This window comes from Tiliqua scincoides, chromosome 1 (assembly GCF_035046505.1).
Source record: "Tiliqua scincoides isolate rTilSci1 chromosome 1, rTilSci1.hap2, whole genome shotgun sequence".
In the NCBI taxonomy this organism is placed as follows: domain Eukaryota; kingdom Metazoa; phylum Chordata; class Lepidosauria; order Squamata; family Scincidae; genus Tiliqua; species Tiliqua scincoides.
Window position 1 is genome coordinate 251,176,879 of NC_089821.1, and position 20,892 is coordinate 251,197,770.

Below are 20,892 nucleotides of genomic sequence, written 5' to 3' on the forward strand. Positions count from 1 at the left end.
CTTCCAAGTAGACAGGCAGAGGATTGGGCTCTGAGTTGGCTGACTGTGATAGGCTACCTTTGCATGTGCAGGAACCTGAAGAGGGTAGCAAGCAAGGCACAGCAACCTGGGAGGCAAGTTGCAGCAGGAGCTCTGAGCAGCAGGTGGTGTGGCCTCATCATTTATTCACATAATTCCTCCATTCCACTTCCTCAAGGTCAGCTGCTGGCTCTTATGATTGTCTCCAGTCCCCTCCTGCACATCTCAAACTGTGTAAGGCTGCAATCCTACCTTACTTCACTTACCAGCCCCATTGAACACACTGGGACTTACTTTTAAGTAATAGAAATACTTTTAAGTAATAGATACTTTTAAGTGAATAGATTGCGCTGTAAAAGTGCAATAAGTACTTTCAACAAGTGTTTGCTATTTTAAAATATTAGCTAACGTTTCTCACTCACTTTAACAAATAAAAAGACCCAATGTAATTAATTAAATTTGATGTCATTGCCAGGAGGCGGGCTACAGAATTTTTTTTTTTTGCACCGGACAGCAACTTGGTTAGCTACACCACTGTGTAGAACAAAAGCTTTGTACAAATGAAAGCTTAAAGGACAAGAATGTGAACTCCCAAGGGTTTAGAACAGTGAAAATTGTAGTTGGTTCATAATTTTGTTGAAGAGACCAGTTTATGAAGGTAGTATTCTCTATTACCTCTGGATTCCTGGGAAAGCCTCTGTGTGTTTAGAGCAGTGGTTCCCAAACTGTGGGTTGGGACCTACTGGTGGGTCACAACCTGATTTTTGGTGAATCACTGAAGGGTGATGGAAAGATCAGATAACTAATTGCCTCAAGCCCTGAGGCTAACCAAAAATCAGATACTGTAGCTGCTAATTACCCTGCAAAGAGCTCAGCTCCTGCAGTTTGCAAGCTTGTGTAAATACAGGGAGAAAAATGTTTGAGGGTCTTTTTCTTGTTATTCTACTTATAATAAATAAAATATTTATTCTACATCTCTTTTTAAAAAAGGAATCTGGTAAACCTAGATAGGTTCCGATAAAGTGTTGTTTAAAAGTGGGTCTCAGTGATAAAAGTTTGGGAACCACTAGTTTAGAGCCTTTTCTAAGGGAGTTGTATTAATTCCCAGCAGAATCTAAATTCTTCACAGAAGAGGGCGCTAAAGAACAAGTTTTTAATGCAGGAATTCCATTTTCATTGAAATAGTTCAGCATTTGTGACCAAATGCATAACCAGCTGAATTCATTCACAGGTGTATATGCATATTTCATATACAGAGAGCTTAAGATCTGCATAAATGTATTATCTATGAATATTTACACTTTCCAACCACCACAAAATGTTGTCAATGTGGTTTACAAAGCAAAAGAAATTTAGGAAAGGCTTCTTGTCCCAAAGATCTTGCAGCCTAAAGTTAAAGCATACAAGACCTCAGAGAGTGTAGCGATTGTCAACATTTTTCTTTTCAAGGAACACTGACCTCGATGTCTTCTCTATGGTCTTCACCTCATGTGATGTCACTTCCAGCTTTCGGGAGACTCTTTCTGGGTTCTGCAGCTCTGTTTCTAGGGCAACTGTCTGTACAAACGAGTTGTCCGTCCCTCTTCTTAGGAAAGATAATTCATTACTATAGCCCTAGAGAATTCATTACTATAGCCCTAGAAACAGAGCTGCAGAACAGGTTTTCAGCAAAAACAAAGTTTTTGGGTGACTTTCAGACTCTGTGATCGGAACTTTTGTGGCACACCAATTGATCACTGGTTGGACATTGCTGTTGGGATCTGGTAAACACAGACAGCTTACTCCCACTGCCCAAGGTCTCACAGCTCGGCACAGTTCCCGGGGAGCGTGTGCAGCAGCCTTGCTGGAAAACTTGCTGCAAGGACAGAAACACAGCACAGACAGCAGGGTCCTTCACCAAACATGTATTTACATCAGATACAGGCATTCAGCGTTGGTCCCACGCAGGGAACCCAGAGCTACTCATTGCCACAGTGTTTAGAGCACAGCAACGCAGCAATCCATCCAACAACCCCATCAGTCCAGCAGTGGCTGCTTTGGCTTTATACAAAAGTTGGCCAATGGGTGCCTGTTTCAGGGCAGGCTTGGGCTCATCAGCCCCACCCCTTTCCACCTGCTGTAGTCACTCTGTAGTCTGATGGCTGTAGTCACTCTGCAGACCATCAACTAGCATCTGCTGAGTGACTCAGCACTTCTTGCCTGTAGCAGGCTTTTGCTGCCTCTGCTGGGGCCAAACTTTTCACAAACCTCTTGTGTCAAACCCAGGGGCAGCTTCCAGCAACTCCCAGCCAAGGGATTGGGCACAAACCTTGACAATTGCTACTCTAGAGCAAGCAGCCTCTAGCACAGACACGATGCTGAGATGAATAGGAACAGACGCACTCCCATGTTGCTTAAATGTGCGTTATACTCTCATTTCCATATGCAGAGTCTTTTCTGTTTCGCTGATACGAACAGCATATGAGGGCATAGAGATGATGCATTTCTTTAATATATGCATTCCATTATTCCATTATTCGATATATGCATTCCAGAAAAGCCTGCCTTTTCTTCCCTGGAACTCAGGCCAACCTCCATTGAGTTCTCAGCTGGCATTTCCTACTGCATGATTTCAGAAAGGTCCAGCCATGCCATGCCTTGCAGAATGCCAGTGCCAAAGAAGCTCAGATCACGTCAGTGCTGTACAAAAGCACTCAAGGCAATAAGGCACATTGTATGTGAAAAATACTTAGTAATTTATTTGGTTGGTTGGCAACCTTCAGTCTTGAAAGACTATGGTATAAGCCTACAGCACCCAGTATTCCCAGGCAGTCTCCCATCCAAGTACACACTCTTATTCCTTTTCCCTTCTGTGATCACACTTTTCTACTGCTTGGTTCTTTATTGCCTTTCTTCCAGCTCGAGCTCGAGCACTAGATGTTGTAAATGTGCTGTAAAGTACATAGATGGCACTGTAGGAGGAGGGCATGCCAGCACTGGGCCAACACCAGTTGGCATTGAGTCCAGCACCAGGAGGAGGATGCCGCACAGCCGCCAGAGGTAAGAAAAACCGCTGGGTGGTGGTGTGTCCTTTTGGGGTGGGGGGAGGCTCTCCAGGGTGGGGAAGGGTGGGATGGGGGAGCGACCAGCTTGGGAGGGGTCCGAACTGGCAGAGGCTTCTTCCACCAGATCCCATGCTCCATACCGGGCTGCCATACTGTGTTGGTAGCCATTTTGGCACCATTGTTCCTCTGGGCACCAGAAAGCATGGGATTGCTTTTTTTATTCCTCCTCCTCCTCTCACATTTTGGTGTTCTTAATTTGGCCCTCTTCCAGCTTTCTTCTATACCACAGAGCTCTCCCCTTCTCTCTCTCTCTCCCCCCCCCCCCACTATCAGGTTCAAGCAGTCCACATAGCTCTCTTATTATTTTTTCTTTCTCACAGTATCAGATGTAAGAAGGATACTGAATCTGGTGCCACATGGTGCTATTTTCTTCCTTGTCTTCTGTCTTTCATGATCAGGCTTAATTTGGCCACTACTTATCTTTCCCTTATTCCTTTTTTCCCCTAAGTTATTAGGATCAGACTGGTTACATGGAGTTCTTTCCTTCCTTCTATTCTTTTTACATTATCAGTCTCTAATATCAGTCTGCTAATTAATTTTCCTTTATTCCTTTTTGCTTTCCCACCAGTTGGTTCCCTTTTATTCCTTGATCTCTTTCTTCAGATTCTATTCAGCTGATCAGGCTCTATTGGGCAACTTCTTACCTGTGTCTTAGTCCCCTTTCCTCCTTCTCACTGAGCATTTTTTCCACACTTATGGAAAAGCGTGTTATTGCTTCTTTTTACATTATGAGGCTCTGTTTGGCCACCACTAAGAGCTCAACCCTAAGATTGTTCTGGGCCAGCATAAGTCCCTTACGCTGACCCAGGAGTGTTGCAAAAGTGATGTGAGGTATGCCTGCGATGACTCCGAGGTAGACTGTGCTAGAGTTTGTGCTATGTCTTATTCTTTTGTCTTCTTTCCCACTATGCTGTCAGATTCCTTTTTCCCTCTGCATTATCAGGATCAACTGGACACACTGAGCTCTCTAGTATGCCTTACTTTATTTCTTACATTATAAGACACTGAATAGTCACACTTGGCTTTTGTATTCCTTCTTCTTTTTGGTCTGTTTGTGGCCACTTCTTACCTGTGTCTCTTTCCCACTGAACTCTCCCTCATTCCTCCCCCATTTCCTTACATTATCAGGCTCAGAGCCCAATTCACTGTGGCTACAGTGCTGGTGCTAAGTGTCATAAAAGCGTGTAAAGTACTTTTTGGCACCCAGTAAGTGGCGCCGGCAGGAAGGCCTGCACCATCCTGTGGCTGCCATATCCCACCTGACAGCTGCTGGGAAAGGTAACACGGTGGCAGAAGGGCATTCTGGAGGAAAGATGGGGTGGAGCATGGGGTGGACTGGGCCCAGGAGGTGGGCAGAGACTGTTGAGTGGTGTCCACCACATCCTAACTGTAACGCTAGGCCTGAAAGCTAAATAGCTGGCACAGCTCCAAGATGCCCTGTCGAGCAGGCTGGAGTACTACACAGGGTAAGGGAACAAATACCCCAAGGACACCTCTTGCCTGCTCAACTGCAGTGCTTAGCAGCCCTGCTGGGCCACATGTTGCATAGGATTGAGCTGTCAGTTTGGGTATGTTTTGTTCTTTTTTATTCTTCCTTTTAGTCTTACATGATCAGAATCTGTTTGCAACCACTTACCTGTGCCTTACAATTGTATTTTTTGTTTTCATTGAGCTCTCCCATATTACCCCCTCCCCAAGTTTTCAGGCTCAAATTAGCTCTCTTTTACATTCTTTTCTTTCTTAAACTATCAGGCTGCTTTTGATCACATGTGGCTCTTTTTTCCCCTCGTCTGAATTACAGTATCAGCCTCAATTTGGCCTGTGTTTTATTTTCTCTCTCTCTCTCTCTCTGTGTTAATCTTTCACACTGAGCTTTCCCTCATTCCTTCTATTTTTGTCCTGTTATCAGGCTGAATTTGGTGGCACTTGGCACTCTTATTCTCTTTTTTCATCTCTGTGTGAGTGAGCGAAAGAGAACAAATTTACTACCCTGTGCCTATTAGAAGCAGCTTGTGTTGTGTGCTTTTGGGGCATCACAAAGTACTCCAGCACCTAACTTTTACCACCGCATCCCTGGATAGAACTGAGTTGCCTGAGGCACCCCTCTTCAAAGTTCAGCAGGGATAGAGAGCTGCTTGCAGGAACACATACTAAACATCTGTAGGAAATTAGTTGTGACAGGCTTAGGGTTGTTAATGCCACAGATTGAAAACTTGCTTGTCATCTCCTCTCTGGGAAGCTGAAGTTGTGGGACGTAGGCTGGGGATCTATGATACAGGATACTCAGTATCCTGATCAAACAGCAGGTTACAAGAATTTTTGCAAGGTAAACTGTGATTTAACCAGGTATTCAACCATAGTGCGGATATGCCTTCTGGCTATATTATCATTTTGTATGTTAGATGGAAGGTTATCACTACAACACAAGGTCTGTTATTCCTTGCCTAATCCCATTCTTTAATGCTTACCACTTCCGTAGTGTACTGTACTGCCTCTTTAAGAGCCAAGTCCAAAGGGTCTCAGCGTGAGAGAGGTCATGTGATAGAACTGGAGAAACAATTTTAATTTTGTAGCAGAAGTCTGTGTAAGTGGTCAGGCCTAGGTCTACATGAATTAGACACTTCAGTGTTTTCTAAGAAAGTGAGCTTGTCTTTTCATGGGTCTAAGTTTTATTATTATTACTAACAGCATTTCTATACCACTTTTCCACAAAAACTTCACAAAGCGGTTTATAGAGAAAATCAGATAACTTTTTATACGTTGGACTTTCCAGTGAGTTCTCAGTAGTAAACAGTAGTAGTAAAAGTAGGTTATTAGAAGAGGCCTGTTGTATGAATGAACCCTAATTAAAAGATATGTTGGTTGTATGCTTTTAAAACAGTTTTAAAATCACTGCTCAAAAATTTTTAAAAAATACCTAAGCTATCATGACTAGTAAAAGGCTGGAAAGGTATCTATAAAAATACAGTATCAAAAATTAGACTTATTAGCTAAGCTGAAATGTATGACTTTGAAATAAAGCTGCTGTCAGCAGCGCACAAGGTCTTTACATGATATACTGGGCCATTTTCCACATTTTCACACAATCCAGCCCTGCAAGTTTGAGAGCCACTGTAAGTGCTTGCAGGGAAGGGGTGATGGCAGCAATGTGATTGCCACAATGGTGCTGCACCCAGAAACAAGAGCAGCAGGGACAAAAGGGTTTTTTAAATTACCTGTGGCAGCACCGTCCCTCCAGAGGGTCCAGGGAGCCTGTGGACCCCTCTGCAGGGCTCCCTACACCTCCAAACTGCTGTAAAAAGGCCACTTCCAGTTTCACGACAAAACTGGATTTGGCCTTTTTTCACCATTTACAGCAGTCTGGAGGTGCAGGAAGCACTGCAGAGGGGTCCGCAGGCTTCCTGAACCCTCCGGAGGGTAGACACTGCCACAGGTAAGTAAAAAAAAAAACACCCTTTTGTCTCCAGCAGCAGTGCAATCATGGCGACTGCATAGCTGCTTCCACCATGCCCACACTACTTAAGAAGGCAGAGACCAGGCTTCCCTGGCTAGGGCATCATGATGCCCCGCTTTGGGAAACTCTGCTCTAGCCCAACACTCTCCCACTCCATCACCTGCTTCCTTTTTTAATCCAGGAAATGCAAAAGTATCTGTAGGCAACAAGGCAAAGTTTTTTTCTTCTGGTCATATTTATCCTTTGATCTGATTTTACCCATCAATGTGATTTTCATCCAAACGCTCAAGAAAATGGTAAGAAAAGTGCTCAAAAACTGTGAAGAAATCATCCCACTGTTCAGTGTCGTCTTCTTATGGCTGAATTGGGGGCTTGTTCAAAGATGTGGCATGAACAAAGGAGAAGGTGGCCCAGCCCATCAAGGATGGCCCCTTCTTCATCATCTCAAGATCAGCAGGCTGCATGTCTAGCGGAATGCTGCAGCTACGGAAACAGCCACGCCAAATGGGGATGAGTAGGCATTGGCTAATCCCTGCAGGCCAAGCACCAGGTAGCGGCATCCTTTTTGCAAGACTTTGCCCACGTTCTGGGTTGAGAGAGGGGGGGGAAAGAACACAAACACTGTTAAAGAACAGTATAGGTCCAGCCTTGTTATACACGGATTTTTTATACACAGATTTGACTCAACACGAATGGCCCCTGCAAATGAGAAGGAATGTGCTGAACCCTGGAGAAGGGGGAAAATGCACCCCTTTAAAATCACAGTTTAAAAAACTGCTTTTTACTGTTGCAGAGGGACAGTCATACAAGTGATTACAGGTATAACCTAAGTATCCACAGATTTTTCTATGTCAAAGCTGATGAGAAGGGCCCTTTAAATTAAAGGAAAACAGTCCTTTAATAAAGCGAGAGAGGGCAGCCGGGTGGCAATCCATCAATCATTCTCTCTGCAGGCTTCACTCCTCCCTTCCCCCTGAGCAGGTGAAAGAAGGCTAAATGGCAGTGATTATCACCACCTCCATTCTTTCCTCCTTGCTGGGACTCCTGCTGAAGGGAGGGATTGCTGCCTCCCAGTGAAGCCAAAGCTCCTGGAGAGAGACTGATGGCTTCTGTGTGCATTACAAAGGTCAGCAAGGCTGTTTTTAAATCACCAGATCAAAGAGACTTTGTTTTTAAAATTGATTTGCTATAGTGCATTTTTTGCCATCCACATGAGTTCTTCAAATGGAACCCTCTCGAATAATGAGACTCAACCTGTACTGCTGTTTGATCAGTGTCTTCTGTCTGGCTGCCTCAATCTCAAAAAAGATATAGTGGAATTGGAAAAGGTGCAGAGGAGAGTGACCAGAAGGATTAGTGGGCTGGGGCACTCTCATTATGAGGAAAGGTTACAGCATTTGGGGCTCTTCAGTTCAGAAAAAAAGGCACCCAAGGGGGGACATGATTGAGACATAAAAATTATGCATCGGATGGATAGAGGGATGTTCTTTTTCCTCTCCCACAACAACAGAATCAGGGGATATCCACTAAAATTGAGTGTCAGTAGAACAAACAAAAGAAAATACCTCCTGTCCCAGCATCTGTGGAACTCCTTACCACAGGATGTGGTGATGGACCTGGCCTAGATGCCTTTAAAAGGGGATTTGACAGATTTATGAAGGAAAAATATATCATAGGTTACAAGCCACGATAACTATATGCAATGTCTAGGTTTTAAAGGTAGCCTATCTCTGAATGCCTGAGTGACAACAGGATGCAGGTCTCTTGTTGTCTTGTGTGCTCCCTGACACACCTGGTGGGCCACTGTGTGATACAGGAAGCTGGACTACGAGTAGATAGGCCTTTGGCCTGATACAGCAGGGCTGCAAAGAATGTCTTGAATGAGACTCAATTCTCACAATACTTTTCAATCACAAGACACAAGAGGACTGGTGTGGCATACTGGACAAAGTGCTAAACTCAGAGTGGCGGTCAAATACCTATTCATCCATGAAACTCAGTGAGTGTCTTTGGGTCAATCACACTCTACCTCACAAGGCTGCCTTACCTCAGGGCTGCATTGAGGATGCTCCACTGCTGGAAAGTTGGATAGGATTAGGTCCTAAGTCTGTTGATAGCCACAGGCATAAAACACATATATACTACCTATATGACAGTGATTACACTTGATAAAAATACTTAAAAACTAATTAAAATATTAATTTGAAATAAAAACACGTAACACCGCTTTCAACACTTTTTGTTTTAGGATAACACCGCCATCCATGAAAAATTAAAACTGTTTTAGGTGGCCTCTATTGGGGCTCCTTGGAGGGAGGACAGGATAAAGATGTAATAAATAACTTTCACCTCAACAAAGCAATGACAGTATATTGATTTCATCCAAATGTGACTTCCTGCAGTCAGAGCGATTGTCCACCTCATCAATGCAAAGTCTGATTTTCCATACAGTTCCCTCACATAAGATCACTTTCTTTTCCATTTTTAGCATTTCTGTCTCTCCACAGCTTACAAAATAATTTACAGCCAAGCAATCAAATTACTCGCTATAACAATAACCAAAGACAGAATAATTCAAACCAGCCCTGGACAACATCTTCAGGCCAAGAGGGATGTGATGTAGGCACAGCTGGTTTGTCTACAACTGAAAGCTCCAATTTTCATTAAATCAAGTGGGGGTGGAGGAGGGAATGTTGAACCCTGGCCTCCCATACTGTTTACCCAATCAAAATTACTTCTCCTCAAAGTTGCGATTAGTGCTGCTGGGTGAAAAACTACAACCACAATAAACATTCTTGTTTGGTTTCATTTATCCCTTCCAGTGGGGCTGATTCAACTTCAAAGGCTGTTTAGATCAGGAAAATGGTGCAAGAGGAAGGGCTAAATTTCCTTTCCTCAGTCCAAATATGAACTTCCCCCTGAAGGTCTTTTCAGGAAAAATACAGTTGGAAGATCCAGTTCCAGATTACTGATGATACATTTGCTTTGCCCATTAGACAGCAAACAAAAAATTCACAACATGAAACAAACATGGTAAAATCATAAGATGATATGCTATGTCAGAATGATAGGGACCACCTCCTCCCCTTGGAACATGTCCAAGTGTCAACAAGTCAAGTCTGCCCAGATATTTAGCAAGGTGCCACAGCTGCACCCTGTGCCCATCAGCCACCTGAAGAGTCCCCTTGCCTTACCTCCAGTTACCTGCTAGAGGGTCTTCACTCCACTGCCCTGCTTTCAAATAGTGCAGGTGAGCAGGATGGAAATAGAAGCATCACCCCACTTCCCCCCTCCAAGGAAAGAACCTTCCTTCCTTCCTTCCTTTCTGCTTCTCCCAACTTCCTTCCCTAAGCCTGCTCAAGTCTAGCTTGAATAAATAAGCAAAATGCTAAAAGAAAACCAGGTTTTGTTTTCTTCCAAGAGGGATTTTGTAGGGATACTCTTCCACACCTCTGCAACTGGAACACTTGATGGTCAGAACCACCTTGGGAAGCCATATCACACCCTTTAAAATACCTAGTTATTTTATAAGAGGGAAAAAAATTAAGGAGTAGGAGATTGAAAAGAGATATGATGTAATGCACATTGGGGTATGCACAATATGTCATGCACACTGGGGCAAAGAATCATGCACACTGGGGCAAAGAATCAAAACCCTGCATATAGGCTAATGGGTTCTGAGCTGTCTGAGACAGATCAGGAGAGAGATCTTGGGGTCCTTGTGGACAGCTCGATGAAAGTGTCAACCCAATGTGCGGCGGCAGTGAAGAGGGCTAATTCCATGCTTGGGATCATTAGGAAAGGCACTGAGAATAAGACAGCTAATATTGTAATGCTGTTGTACAAATTGGTGGTGAGGCCACACCTGGAGTTTTGCATCCAGTTCTGGTTGCCACATCTCAAAAAGGATATAGTGGAGATGGAAAAGGTGTAAAAGAGAGCAACTAAAATGATTACTGGGCTGGGGCACCTTCCCTATGAGGAAAGGCTACAGCGTTTGGGCCTCTTCAGTCTAGAAAAGAGGCGCCTGAGGGGGACATGATTGAGACATACAAAATCATGCAGGGGATGGACAGAGTAGATAGAGAGATGCTCTTTTTCCCTCTCACATAACACCAGAACCAGGGGACATCCACGAAAGTTGAGTCTTGGGAGAGTTAGGACAGATAGAAGAAAGGCTAGTTGGCACAGTGTACTTGAATACTGAGAAAACTTCAGCATCAAGGAAATAACTTGGATTCCAAGGCTTTCATTTTAAATACACAAATACAGGGCCAAGTGACTTCAAGGCCACAAGGTTCCTGATCACATCCTTTTGAAGAGCTTGCTTGTCTGTCTTCAGCTAAGTCTGGAAGAAGACCACAAGAGCTAGGGGGACACACAGTCCTAGCAAGGGGGCACTGGGAGGGGGGGACCTGAGCAAATGCAGGTCACAGAATGAATGCTCCATCTCTTGCACAGAAGTTTACCTAATATGTTGATATTTATCAGAAGATCACTGCCGCTGTGCTACACGCTACCACTGGTGGTCTTTCTGATTGCAAAATGCAGTAGATCAGATGCCCAGGGCAGGCTGATGAGCTAGTCCCTGCTAACAAGCCTCTGGACTAGATCAGATACATGAATCCTTGGGATGAAATCAAGTAAGCCCGGAATTATAGAACTCTGGGATATATTTGTGCTTTCTTTCTTGGTCTCCTTCCTCAGACAGATGAAAACAGATTCATTTCATCAGGCATTTGGCACTTTAGCAGAGACTGTCTGCAATGTGTTTGGTTCACTTTTATTTACTTAGCTGAATTATTTTATACATCTTATTAAATGGTTGCAAACCACAGCATAAACAGTCTTCTGTTGAAAGGCTTGCCGTGAACACTGTAATAATAAATAACAATCACATTAGTAAATGCTAGGTTCTCATCCTCAAAGAAATCTTAACAAACGTTCCCAAAAGAATTTGCCTAGAAGCAAAGATTTATGTGCTACATTTTCCTTCCCCCCCCTTCCTGAGCACACTCCCCCCCCCACTCAACCTTCAGCAAAATACACTGAAGAACGACTTTACTTCTCTTGGCTCATGTTATTAGGCAACAATTGTACCATAAAATGCTTCTGCTTTGGCCAGAACAACAGATTCCTGAACTGAACTCAAATATATGACTCAGTCTGGCACCCCTTTGTGTTAGGGCAGGAGGTCTGGTCTAGAGGGTAGAGCCTCCGTTAGCCCAAAGATAACATCAGAAGGTCGCCAGTTCGAGGACACCGGCAGCTCCCCGAACGGCTGAGAATGGCAAGACCTTGAAGCAGCTGACAAACCGAGCTGACGGATGCCACCTGCTCTTGGTATGAGCAAGAAGCGTCTTGGCTGCCCTCCATGTGAGAGATGGAGCTGCTTGCCAGCCTGCGTGGGAGAACTGGAGGCCAGAAGTGAGACCAAACCAGGAAGATCCATTCTGAAATGTTGTTGGTTCTTGAAAGAGAGAACCTCTATGACTGTAAAAATCCCCTTGAGGGATTTAGGAACTCCTGCCTATGTAAACCGCCTTGAATAAAGTCAGAGGAGTAATCCGCTGACCAGAAAGGCGGTATATAAATACCTAGTTATTATTATTAATTCCCTGTTCAGTGCAGTAATATTTGTGAGGGAGGAGCTCTCTCTCTTAGTGAGAGCTGCAGCCAAAGATATGAGTGTTGGATCAGCTGGTCCTTTTATGCACCAGACCATCATGTGCAAGATAAGCAACCACCTTACAGATTTCCCTGTATGAGAACTGAGATTGTCACAGATATCCAGCTACTTCTCACATGTGGTGGGTTTTTTTTTCCTTTGCAAGAAAGAAAATGGTGAGAAAAAAAATATGTTGAGAAAAAAATATGAATGATCAATTCAGTACTGTTTTCACATGATGTTATTCTTATACGTTACAATTGGAATTTTTGTGCCAAGGCTTATGGGCAGAAAGTACAAAAACAAATGGCACAACAAAAAACTCAGCCCAGCCCTATCAAAGAAGGTAAGGCCTGGATAGGGAAAATATCACCCAGCCAGATCCCAAGTAGGCACTTCTCAGTATCTTCCCTTGGCTTCCTCTCACCAGAATTGCAGATGTGAGGCAGGATTTTGCCAAAGACTCCTACAGAACGTAGCTGTCAATTGTTCATGCCAAACATCGTTCATATGGGTGCCTTGGAGCAAATAAAATCACAGCTGGAAAATTATATATGGTATTGATGACAAGAGTTTGTACGCCTCACACTTATGAGCAGTTTAACCCTTGTGCCGTGGAGATGGCTAAGATTACCCATTTAGAATAAAGTTTATAAAACATATAGGGGAGGGAAGTGGTGTGTTTGAAAAGGCAACTTTTAGCCTGCTGTTTCTATTTGGGAGAACAGAAGTTGTTGCTTTGGCTCTAGAGCTGCCAACTTGGCCTGACTGTTTTCAGTATTCCCCTAGGCTCCATGCTGATACTTGGAGACTTCATCGGTATACAGACAAAGTGTCCAGGAATCAGCATCAATCCCCGGGTGAATACTGAAAGCAATCATGAGGATTTTAACAGAACCATCTTTGCACAGTGGCGTTGTACCATACTGGGGAGAGGAATCTCCAGGGATAGTATCACTCAGAGCTGGCAGTCTCATCTGGATCCTGTAATTGTCTTTTAATGCAATTAAATTCTTTTAATCTGGTTAAATCAGCAATCTTTTAATGCTGGTTTCCCAGGACCAACCAGACCTACTGCTGATTCTGCATCTACCATTCCAAAGTGGAAATCACTGCTCTCAGGAGTAGCTCCAGCAGCAAAGTGTTAAATGTCAAGGCAACTCTCCCGGTTGGAGCCAGAATCTAAAGCAAAAGGAAGTTTTCTTTATTGTCTCTCTTTGTCCTCACTGTGCAGGGCAAAAACAAACCTCACGCCTCTTGCTAATTGGAATGTTGTCAAAATAAAGAGAAAAGCAGCACAAAGAAATGTAAAGCATCTGTCAAATGGATTAGTTGAGAGACTTTTCCCAGTCGGAAATGAAAGAGCTCTCCTTTGATCTCTCTGAACATCAGTTTCGCTCCAGCTCTGATTGGAATGGGGGCTTCTGAACAGAAGAGAAAAATCTAGCCAGCTCGTTCATCAGAAATAATTCATTATTTGTTTCTCAAATATAATTTTCATTTGTGCTGCAAAAAGCAGCCGCCTTGCTTTATAAGCTAACCCAAAGATCTCAAGTAGACCCAACCCAAGCCCTTGCTAAATGCACTACTATACAAAACAAGACTGATTATGGTTTGCATCTGAATCGTTCATTCTGCGTGTGCAAAGCGCTTCCTGTGGGTCACCTTGATGGCATCGTTACCACAACCGTGCCAAGTTAAGTGCAGAATTATCATTTCCAAATTATAGCAGAGGAAGCAGAGCAGAAGAAAAGTGGTTTGCCGGAGACCCCCAAGTGAGAATTCATAGCAGAGTTGAGATTTGAACTGGAAGCTTCCTGATTTGCAGCTCAGGGCACAATCCTAATCCAATTTCCAGCACCAACATAACGGCAATGCAGCTCTGAGGTAAGGGAATAAACATTCCCTTGCTTTGAAGAGGCCTCCATGAGTGCCACCCAACTGCGGGTTGCAGCACATGTCCCATTGGCACAGCTATGCAAATTATCAGTATTACTGTATTCACTGTTTCACTGTTCACTGCAGTGAGCAAAGAAACGGGGTGATGGCTCTATCTAGGATCAAAGTATCATCTTGAGTATGTGATATCACCATTAGGACGTGGTGCAGCGGGAGTGGCTGAGTGGGACTTTCCTACTTAAAAAAATGGATACATGACTGGAACAGAGATTCTAATCTACATCAGTTATCATCTGGGATCATTTAACCCGTTTCTGCCCAGCCCACAGGTGTACACATTTGATTCCTGCTATGTATATGCAACATTGGGCAGAAATGGCTCAATCTGGGATATAAACTGGGTCTGGTTGGTCCTGGGAAACCAGCATTAAAAGATTGCTGATTTAACCAGATTAAAGGCTCAGGTTGTGATTGTCTTAATGATCTCTTCATGCCTTTATTATTTTTTTTATGAAAGCAATGCAAGGATGATCTGAACTCCAGGCAAACTCAAGAACTGGCCTCAGTTGCATCTGACACCCGATCTGCCATGGGGAATGTGCGCGGCCCACCAGGTGGTTCCCTGGACTCAGGGCCAAATCCTAGCCAATTTTCCAGCGCTGGTACAGCCTTGCCAATGAGGTATGCACAGCATCCTGCAGTAGGAGAACAGTCACAGAGACCTCCTCCAGGTCAGGGAGCATTTGTTTCCTTTCCTCAGGGCTGCATTGCTGTTGCCCCAGCACTGGAAAGTTGGATAGGATTCCAGTTCCATGGCCAGGGATCAGGAGTAGTGTACAGATGGCGTGCGCTTCCCTGGCCCAGGAAAAACCCACATTTCTCGTTCAAAAACTGTTCTTACTCCATATGTGTGAACGATGAACCCTGGGTGGGATTCAGGGAGCAATGATCCCAGAGTACTGGAGATCAGGCACCATTTCTGGTGGAGGGGAGGGACCCAATGGGGTGGGATGCGTAGGCAGTGCAAGAGTGCAGGGCTGGAGGGTGGCCCTTTCCCTGGTGCATGGGGCCCTGATGTTTTGGGAAGGCTACAGTGGCTAAATGGGGGGTGGGGAGGCAGGTGAGGCAGAGCCTCCTGGTATGGAGGCTCTGCCTCACCTGCCTCACCTGCCTCCCCCCCCCCCACCGCAATTTCCTGCTGCTCTGAGCTCGTGGTCCTCTCAGCGCTGCTTTCCGAAGGACGCTGTGGGGAGGCTCTGCCTCACCGGCCCCCCATCCACCGCACGTCCCTGGTTTGCAGCTTTCCTGCGGACCCCGCCGGGCATGGCGCCCTCCTGCCGCTCACCTTGCCGTACTTCTTCAGCTTCCTCTTGCGCCTGCCCCGCTTGCGCTCCGGCGCCTCCTGCCTCCCTCCGCCCCGGCCCAGCGGCTCGTACTTGTCCGGCAGCGCGGCGAAGGCGACTTGCTTGGAGGCGCAGCAGCCCGACGCTTCCTGGGCGGCCGGCGGCCACTTGGCCTCTGCGCCTTCGTCCTCGTCCCGCGGCAGGATGGCGATCTGGTCGTCCGCGGGCCCCCGCCGGGCGTACTTGGCCCGCAGCGCTTCCCCCACCGCCGTGGCCATCGCGGGACGGCCAGAGGGACCTTCGCTCCCAGGAGGCGAGGCGAGGCGAGGCGCAGCCCCGGCCGGGGAAGGCAACAGGTGGAGGAGAGTCCTCTGCGCCCCAGCAGCAGTCCGAGGTCCGCCCGTCCTCCCCGGCGCACGGCCTCCCACCCCACCCAGCAGGGCCGGCCCTTCCTGCGGTGCGAGCCCGCGCCAAGATCAAGGGCCAAACAATGGCCTCGAGGCCTGCAGGGGAAGCGCTTCGCAACCAGCGGGAAGGAAGGCAGGCACAGCCCGGAGGATCAGAAGCACTGCAAGCAGGAGAGGGGCGGCCGGGCAGCCGTGCCCCTGCCTCTGCTTCCAAAGACCTGGTGGAGGAGAGGGCTGCTTGCCTAGGGTCACCGGGCACAAAGGTACAGTGCCTCTACCTTTAACCAGGGTGTAGAAGAGGGAATGTTGGCAAGTGCCACTCAAGATGCAAGGGTTCCAAAAGGGCCCAAGAAGCTTGCACCACCAAGCCAGGGGTTCCCACACATTTTTGGCTAGTGGCTTCCTTGACCTCTTGGACCATTGGCCACTGCTCCCCGGTAGGGCTACAATCCCATACATTGTTTGGGTGGTGGTGAGTTTTTCAGTTTGGGAACTGCTGGTATAGGCATGCTGTCCCACTTTGGATCTGGTAACCCTACGCTAAGGTTTGCCTCTAGTTGGAGGAAAACGGGATGCCGCATCAGCTGGCCTTTCTGTCCACTTGAAGAAGGCTGCTCTTATTGTCATCACTGCCACCACTACCTGGTTCACAGACCCACTATTTGCCAATGCCACTACTGACTTCATAGTTGAACTCCTCGACCAAGCAGATCATACTGCCCTTTTCCTTTTCAGCCTGCAAACTCTACAGGTAAAATCCTGCCACTATAACTGAACTAATCTTCCCAAGTACAGTAGTTTTTCATTGCCTTCAGTTGGTTCCCTGGCAAAATTTTCACACTGGTTCTGAGAACAGAAGGAAGAATTGTGTTAAGTCATTTCTGCCCAGCATACACAACAGGGATCAAACATGTGCACCTGTAGGCTGGACAGAAATTAAGGACTGCATGGCTTTGGCTGACAGTGTAGCAGTGGAGAAGGAGGAAGGGTTTTTGCTTTATTGTAACCCAGTGGCATCGCTAGGATTCGTGTCACCCGGTGCAGTGGGCAGGGCAACATCCCAGGTGGTGGGCGTGGTGATGTACCATCACTCCACCCCCACTGGTTTGTTGGCTGTACCTTTTCATAGAACAAAGATAAAAACATTCTGCATGAAATTACGCATTGATTGATATATAACATGATGGTATTATTCCTCCAAACTCTGATTTTAATGATTTTGAAAGCTTGTAGAGTCACACACACACACACCCCGTGTCAACTTACTAACATGTTATGGCAGCAGTTCTTAAACTTTTAGCACCGGGACCCACTTTTTAGAATGATAATCTGTCCAGGACCCATTGGAAGTGATGTCATGGTGGAAGTAACATCATACGTAATTATAAATTAAATTAAAATCAAAAGAAATAATTAAGGTGGAGCCATTCCTCTTCCACCAAGTGAATTTTCTCTGTAGTCTGCCTGCAATAACACCCCCCCCCCCAAAAAGAACCATTGAGATTTTCAGCCCTCCTCAGTGCCCAGTTTACAGTTCTTCTATTTCAACCATATCAAGATAACGACCCACTTGGCTTTACAAGTGCAAAATAGAAAACATTCCCCTTACCAGTTCAAGCCTCTTTTTTTTGTCCTTTTCAGTGGGGGGGGGGGGGGGAGGCTGCCTTCTGGAGCATTTGTTGCATTCCAGTTCCATTGGATCGGGACCATACAGGTGTCCTCACATTCCCCTTTGCCTGGCCTGATCACAAGCCAAGGCACGTCTGCCTACTCACGAGTAAACATGACCATGCGGCTTAGTTTTGCTTTCCATAGGGCTCAATACATTTGCAGCTGGGAGAGAGAAACCTCCTTGGTTGTTTTTGGGGGGCTGCATTCATTGGATAGGAACCATTCTGGTGTTGTTGGATTCCTCTCAGCCTGCCCTTTCCGACGCACTAAGGCAAGTTCACCTACTTGCAAGTAAACGCGTGATATGGCTTGGTTTAACTTTCCATAGGGCTCCATGCATTTTTTGTTCTACGGTTTTTTGGCAATAACTTTTGAAGGAAAGGGGCTCTTTCACTCTGGTTTCTTGTATTGCATTCTACTAGAAATTCTGCATCCAACGGTATATGGCATGAAGGGGTTTCTCCTAAAACTGCAATGTTAGCGAGTCATCCTCCCAGTGTGCATCACCCCCCTTGTGCGTCACCCAGTGTGGCCCACACCTCCCAGTGATGACACTGCTGTAACCTGAGGTCTTCACATTTATTGCTGCTATTTTCTACTGGTTGGCTTTTAAGATGGTGTTTTATTTTATAGTTTTATGTATTTTTAATGTCATGTGAGCCGCCTTGGGAACCCTTTGGAGAAAAAGGCAAGATATAAATTGAGTCAGTATATAAATGCCTGAAGTTATAGAACTGGAGAACACAACAACTTCCCCTACAGAACAGGTACAGAGTTCAGGCACAGTAATTATCCGAACTTCCCCTCCCCCATCACTGCGCAGCAAGATAAATGTTTAAAAATAGAAGTTTACTGGTATTTAAATTAAATATCTCCCTGTATGCAAATAAGGTACAATATTAAAAATCCCCACCTCTCCTATTTACAGTTGCATATGTTTCAGTATCACATTTGTGTCACGTTTCAGTCTCTCACAGGCAGGAATTCATTAATAAGCTTATTCTACTTTCCTTGGATGTGACTATCAAAGTAATTCAACAAGTCAGTGGAGTATTATCCCACGCCTTACTGTCCAAGCACTGCATTAGAGCTATTCTTTTAATTAACAAGATATTAAGAATTACATGCATTTTTTCCCAGCAGAAGCTGTCAGGAAGAATCTCATCTGACCACCTCCAGCCTGTCCACCTCACTGCAACCTTTGCTATCTTGGCTTCTAATACTCATGAGTCAGAATGATAAATGCTCAGGACTGCTGCAGAGTTCAGTGACAGACAACAGGGCTTTGGCCAATTAAATAATTCCCCTCCAAAGGGGAGGTGAATCTTGATCTGTTGCTGTGCTGGCCATTTCCCTGTGTGTACGCCAAATTTAGAGAGGGGTAATACAGAAGTCGAGGAGTATCCATAGCCATGCTGCCTCACAAAACTGGTGAGTCTCTTGTGCAAAACTGGCTCTTAGTAACCCGTTTCATTTGTAAGCATTAAGTTAAACAGAACAAGTTTCTAATCCTTATGAGTGGCTTCAGAAAGAGGAAAAACACTACTGAAGACAACAGTTTCTGCTAAAACCAGATGAAAGTTTCATAAGAATATTCTCAACAACATCACAGTACAATTCCTCTATCAACTCGGGAGTCCTACAGCATTGTTTTTCAGTATCATTCAGGAGGTGGGTGCTGCCATGTGGCTGTAGTCAGTTGCATCACTGAAGGGAATGACACAAGATAACTAAGAACCACTTATTCCTCTGTAGTTTGTCCTCTAGCTCAGGGGTCTCCAAACCCCGGCCCAGGGGCCAGATGTGGCCCACGGCGAGCCTCTATCTGGCCCACGGTCAGCCTCTTGTGCCTTGAAAGCCTCTGGCCCACTCAACTGAACAGACCAGAATTGTGCTCTGGCTGCATCTGGAGGATGTTCTGAGCGCCAGAGAGGGTGAATGAATGAGCCCATTCATTCATTTATTCGCTCTTCTAAGTTTCATCTCTAACTTATTTATTAAAACTTCATATTTAAATTTTTTTCAGGCCCCCAACACCACACCAAATATTTGATGCGGCCCTCTAGCCAAAAAGTTTGGAGACACCAGCTCTAGCTTATCAGTATGTGCTTTATGAAGAGACTATATTGTGACCATTTTCTAGTCACCTGAAATACTGGGCAAATTGGAACAAATCTGGATAATGCATTTAAAAACGGAAAATTTACAGAAGAATCAATTTAAAAAACAGAGAGCTTGGACTTAATTGTGAATTCTTATATTACTCACCAGCAACTCCAGCTTTAACATTAAAACACCCCCCTCCCTCACTAGCATGGCTGGATAACCCCACATTCTTTATAGTGTATACGCAATGTCTTAGAAGTAGAATAGCTGTTAATCAAGACCACACACTTGGTCTGATAAGGCCGTGCATACTCTTTGGCTCCCCCCAGGACAAAAATGTCAGATATGACAGATTCTGTAACTTATAGTGCACACATTCATTCAACTATATACTGTAGTCTCCATTTAGAGATCTTTCAAGGTTTTGCAATATTTCAAAAACCTGCAAAAGTAGTTTGATCAGAAAGACGACAATGTGCTGAACACAATGCATGTATTTTCTGGGAAGAGTAATGCCTCTGTCGTCTCCTCCCCCTACATCTTTCCTGACAGGCACACCAAACCCATCTACTTTTCAGAGGTGTTAAGACAGTGCAGTATACTGTTAGTCTGAGGCGACAACTGAGGGCACCTGTGTTCAGGGTTTTCACTCAGTCAAGAAGCTTACTGTGTGACCCCAAATCTCACATATGCAGCTGGGGGAAAAAACAGAACCACAAACACACAGCTCCTTGGAGGAAGGACAGAATAAATACATGATCTACCAATATATTCTTTGACAGACAGTTTAATGGTCCCCAGCAGCTGCATCCGTTGATTTCAGTTATGAACTTGAGACTATATATTGATGAAGAAGTCAGTATTTTAGTCTGAACCATTTACCAACTTAATGTAAAAGTGACCGACTAAAAATCAATAACATTGTTTTTTTAAAGTTACTCCCAGTTAGTCTAAAACCCATAGCATTAACTATGGCCAGACATACGTACAAATCTTACTCTTTCACTCACATTCATACACAGACAAAGAGTGGAACTTGGCCTGATTTATAGAGCTACTCTAACAAATCAAGAAGATTAACAAAAAACATCTAGGCTTATTTCAATAGCACAAAATCCACAAATAGTCATTTGCCCTCTGCTCCTTGCCCCTATTTCTCACCCACCCCTCAAATCTAACTAGCACACTTAAAAGCGCAAAAAAACAAGTGGAGTAGTATGAG

The 20,892-nt window shown here is 45.0% G+C and overlaps 1 protein-coding gene across 1 annotated transcript; it reads right to left on the reverse strand.

Moving 5' to 3' along the window:
• Nucleotides 1–1,915: 1,915 nt before the first annotated feature.
• On the reverse strand, nucleotides 1,916–15,944 carry C1H1orf115 (chromosome 1 C1orf115 homolog). Its single transcript, XM_066618848.1, has 2 exons — nucleotides 15,489–15,944; nucleotides 1,916–7,162 (listed from the first exon to the last, which is right to left on the reverse strand). The coding sequence occupies exons 1-2, from the start codon at nucleotides 15,762–15,764 to the stop codon at nucleotides 7,043–7,045; spliced, it is 396 nt and encodes a 131-aa protein (XP_066474945.1). The 5' UTR covers nucleotides 15,765–15,944; the 3' UTR covers nucleotides 1,916–7,042.
• Between the last annotated feature and the right edge of the window lie 4,948 nt (nucleotides 15,945–20,892).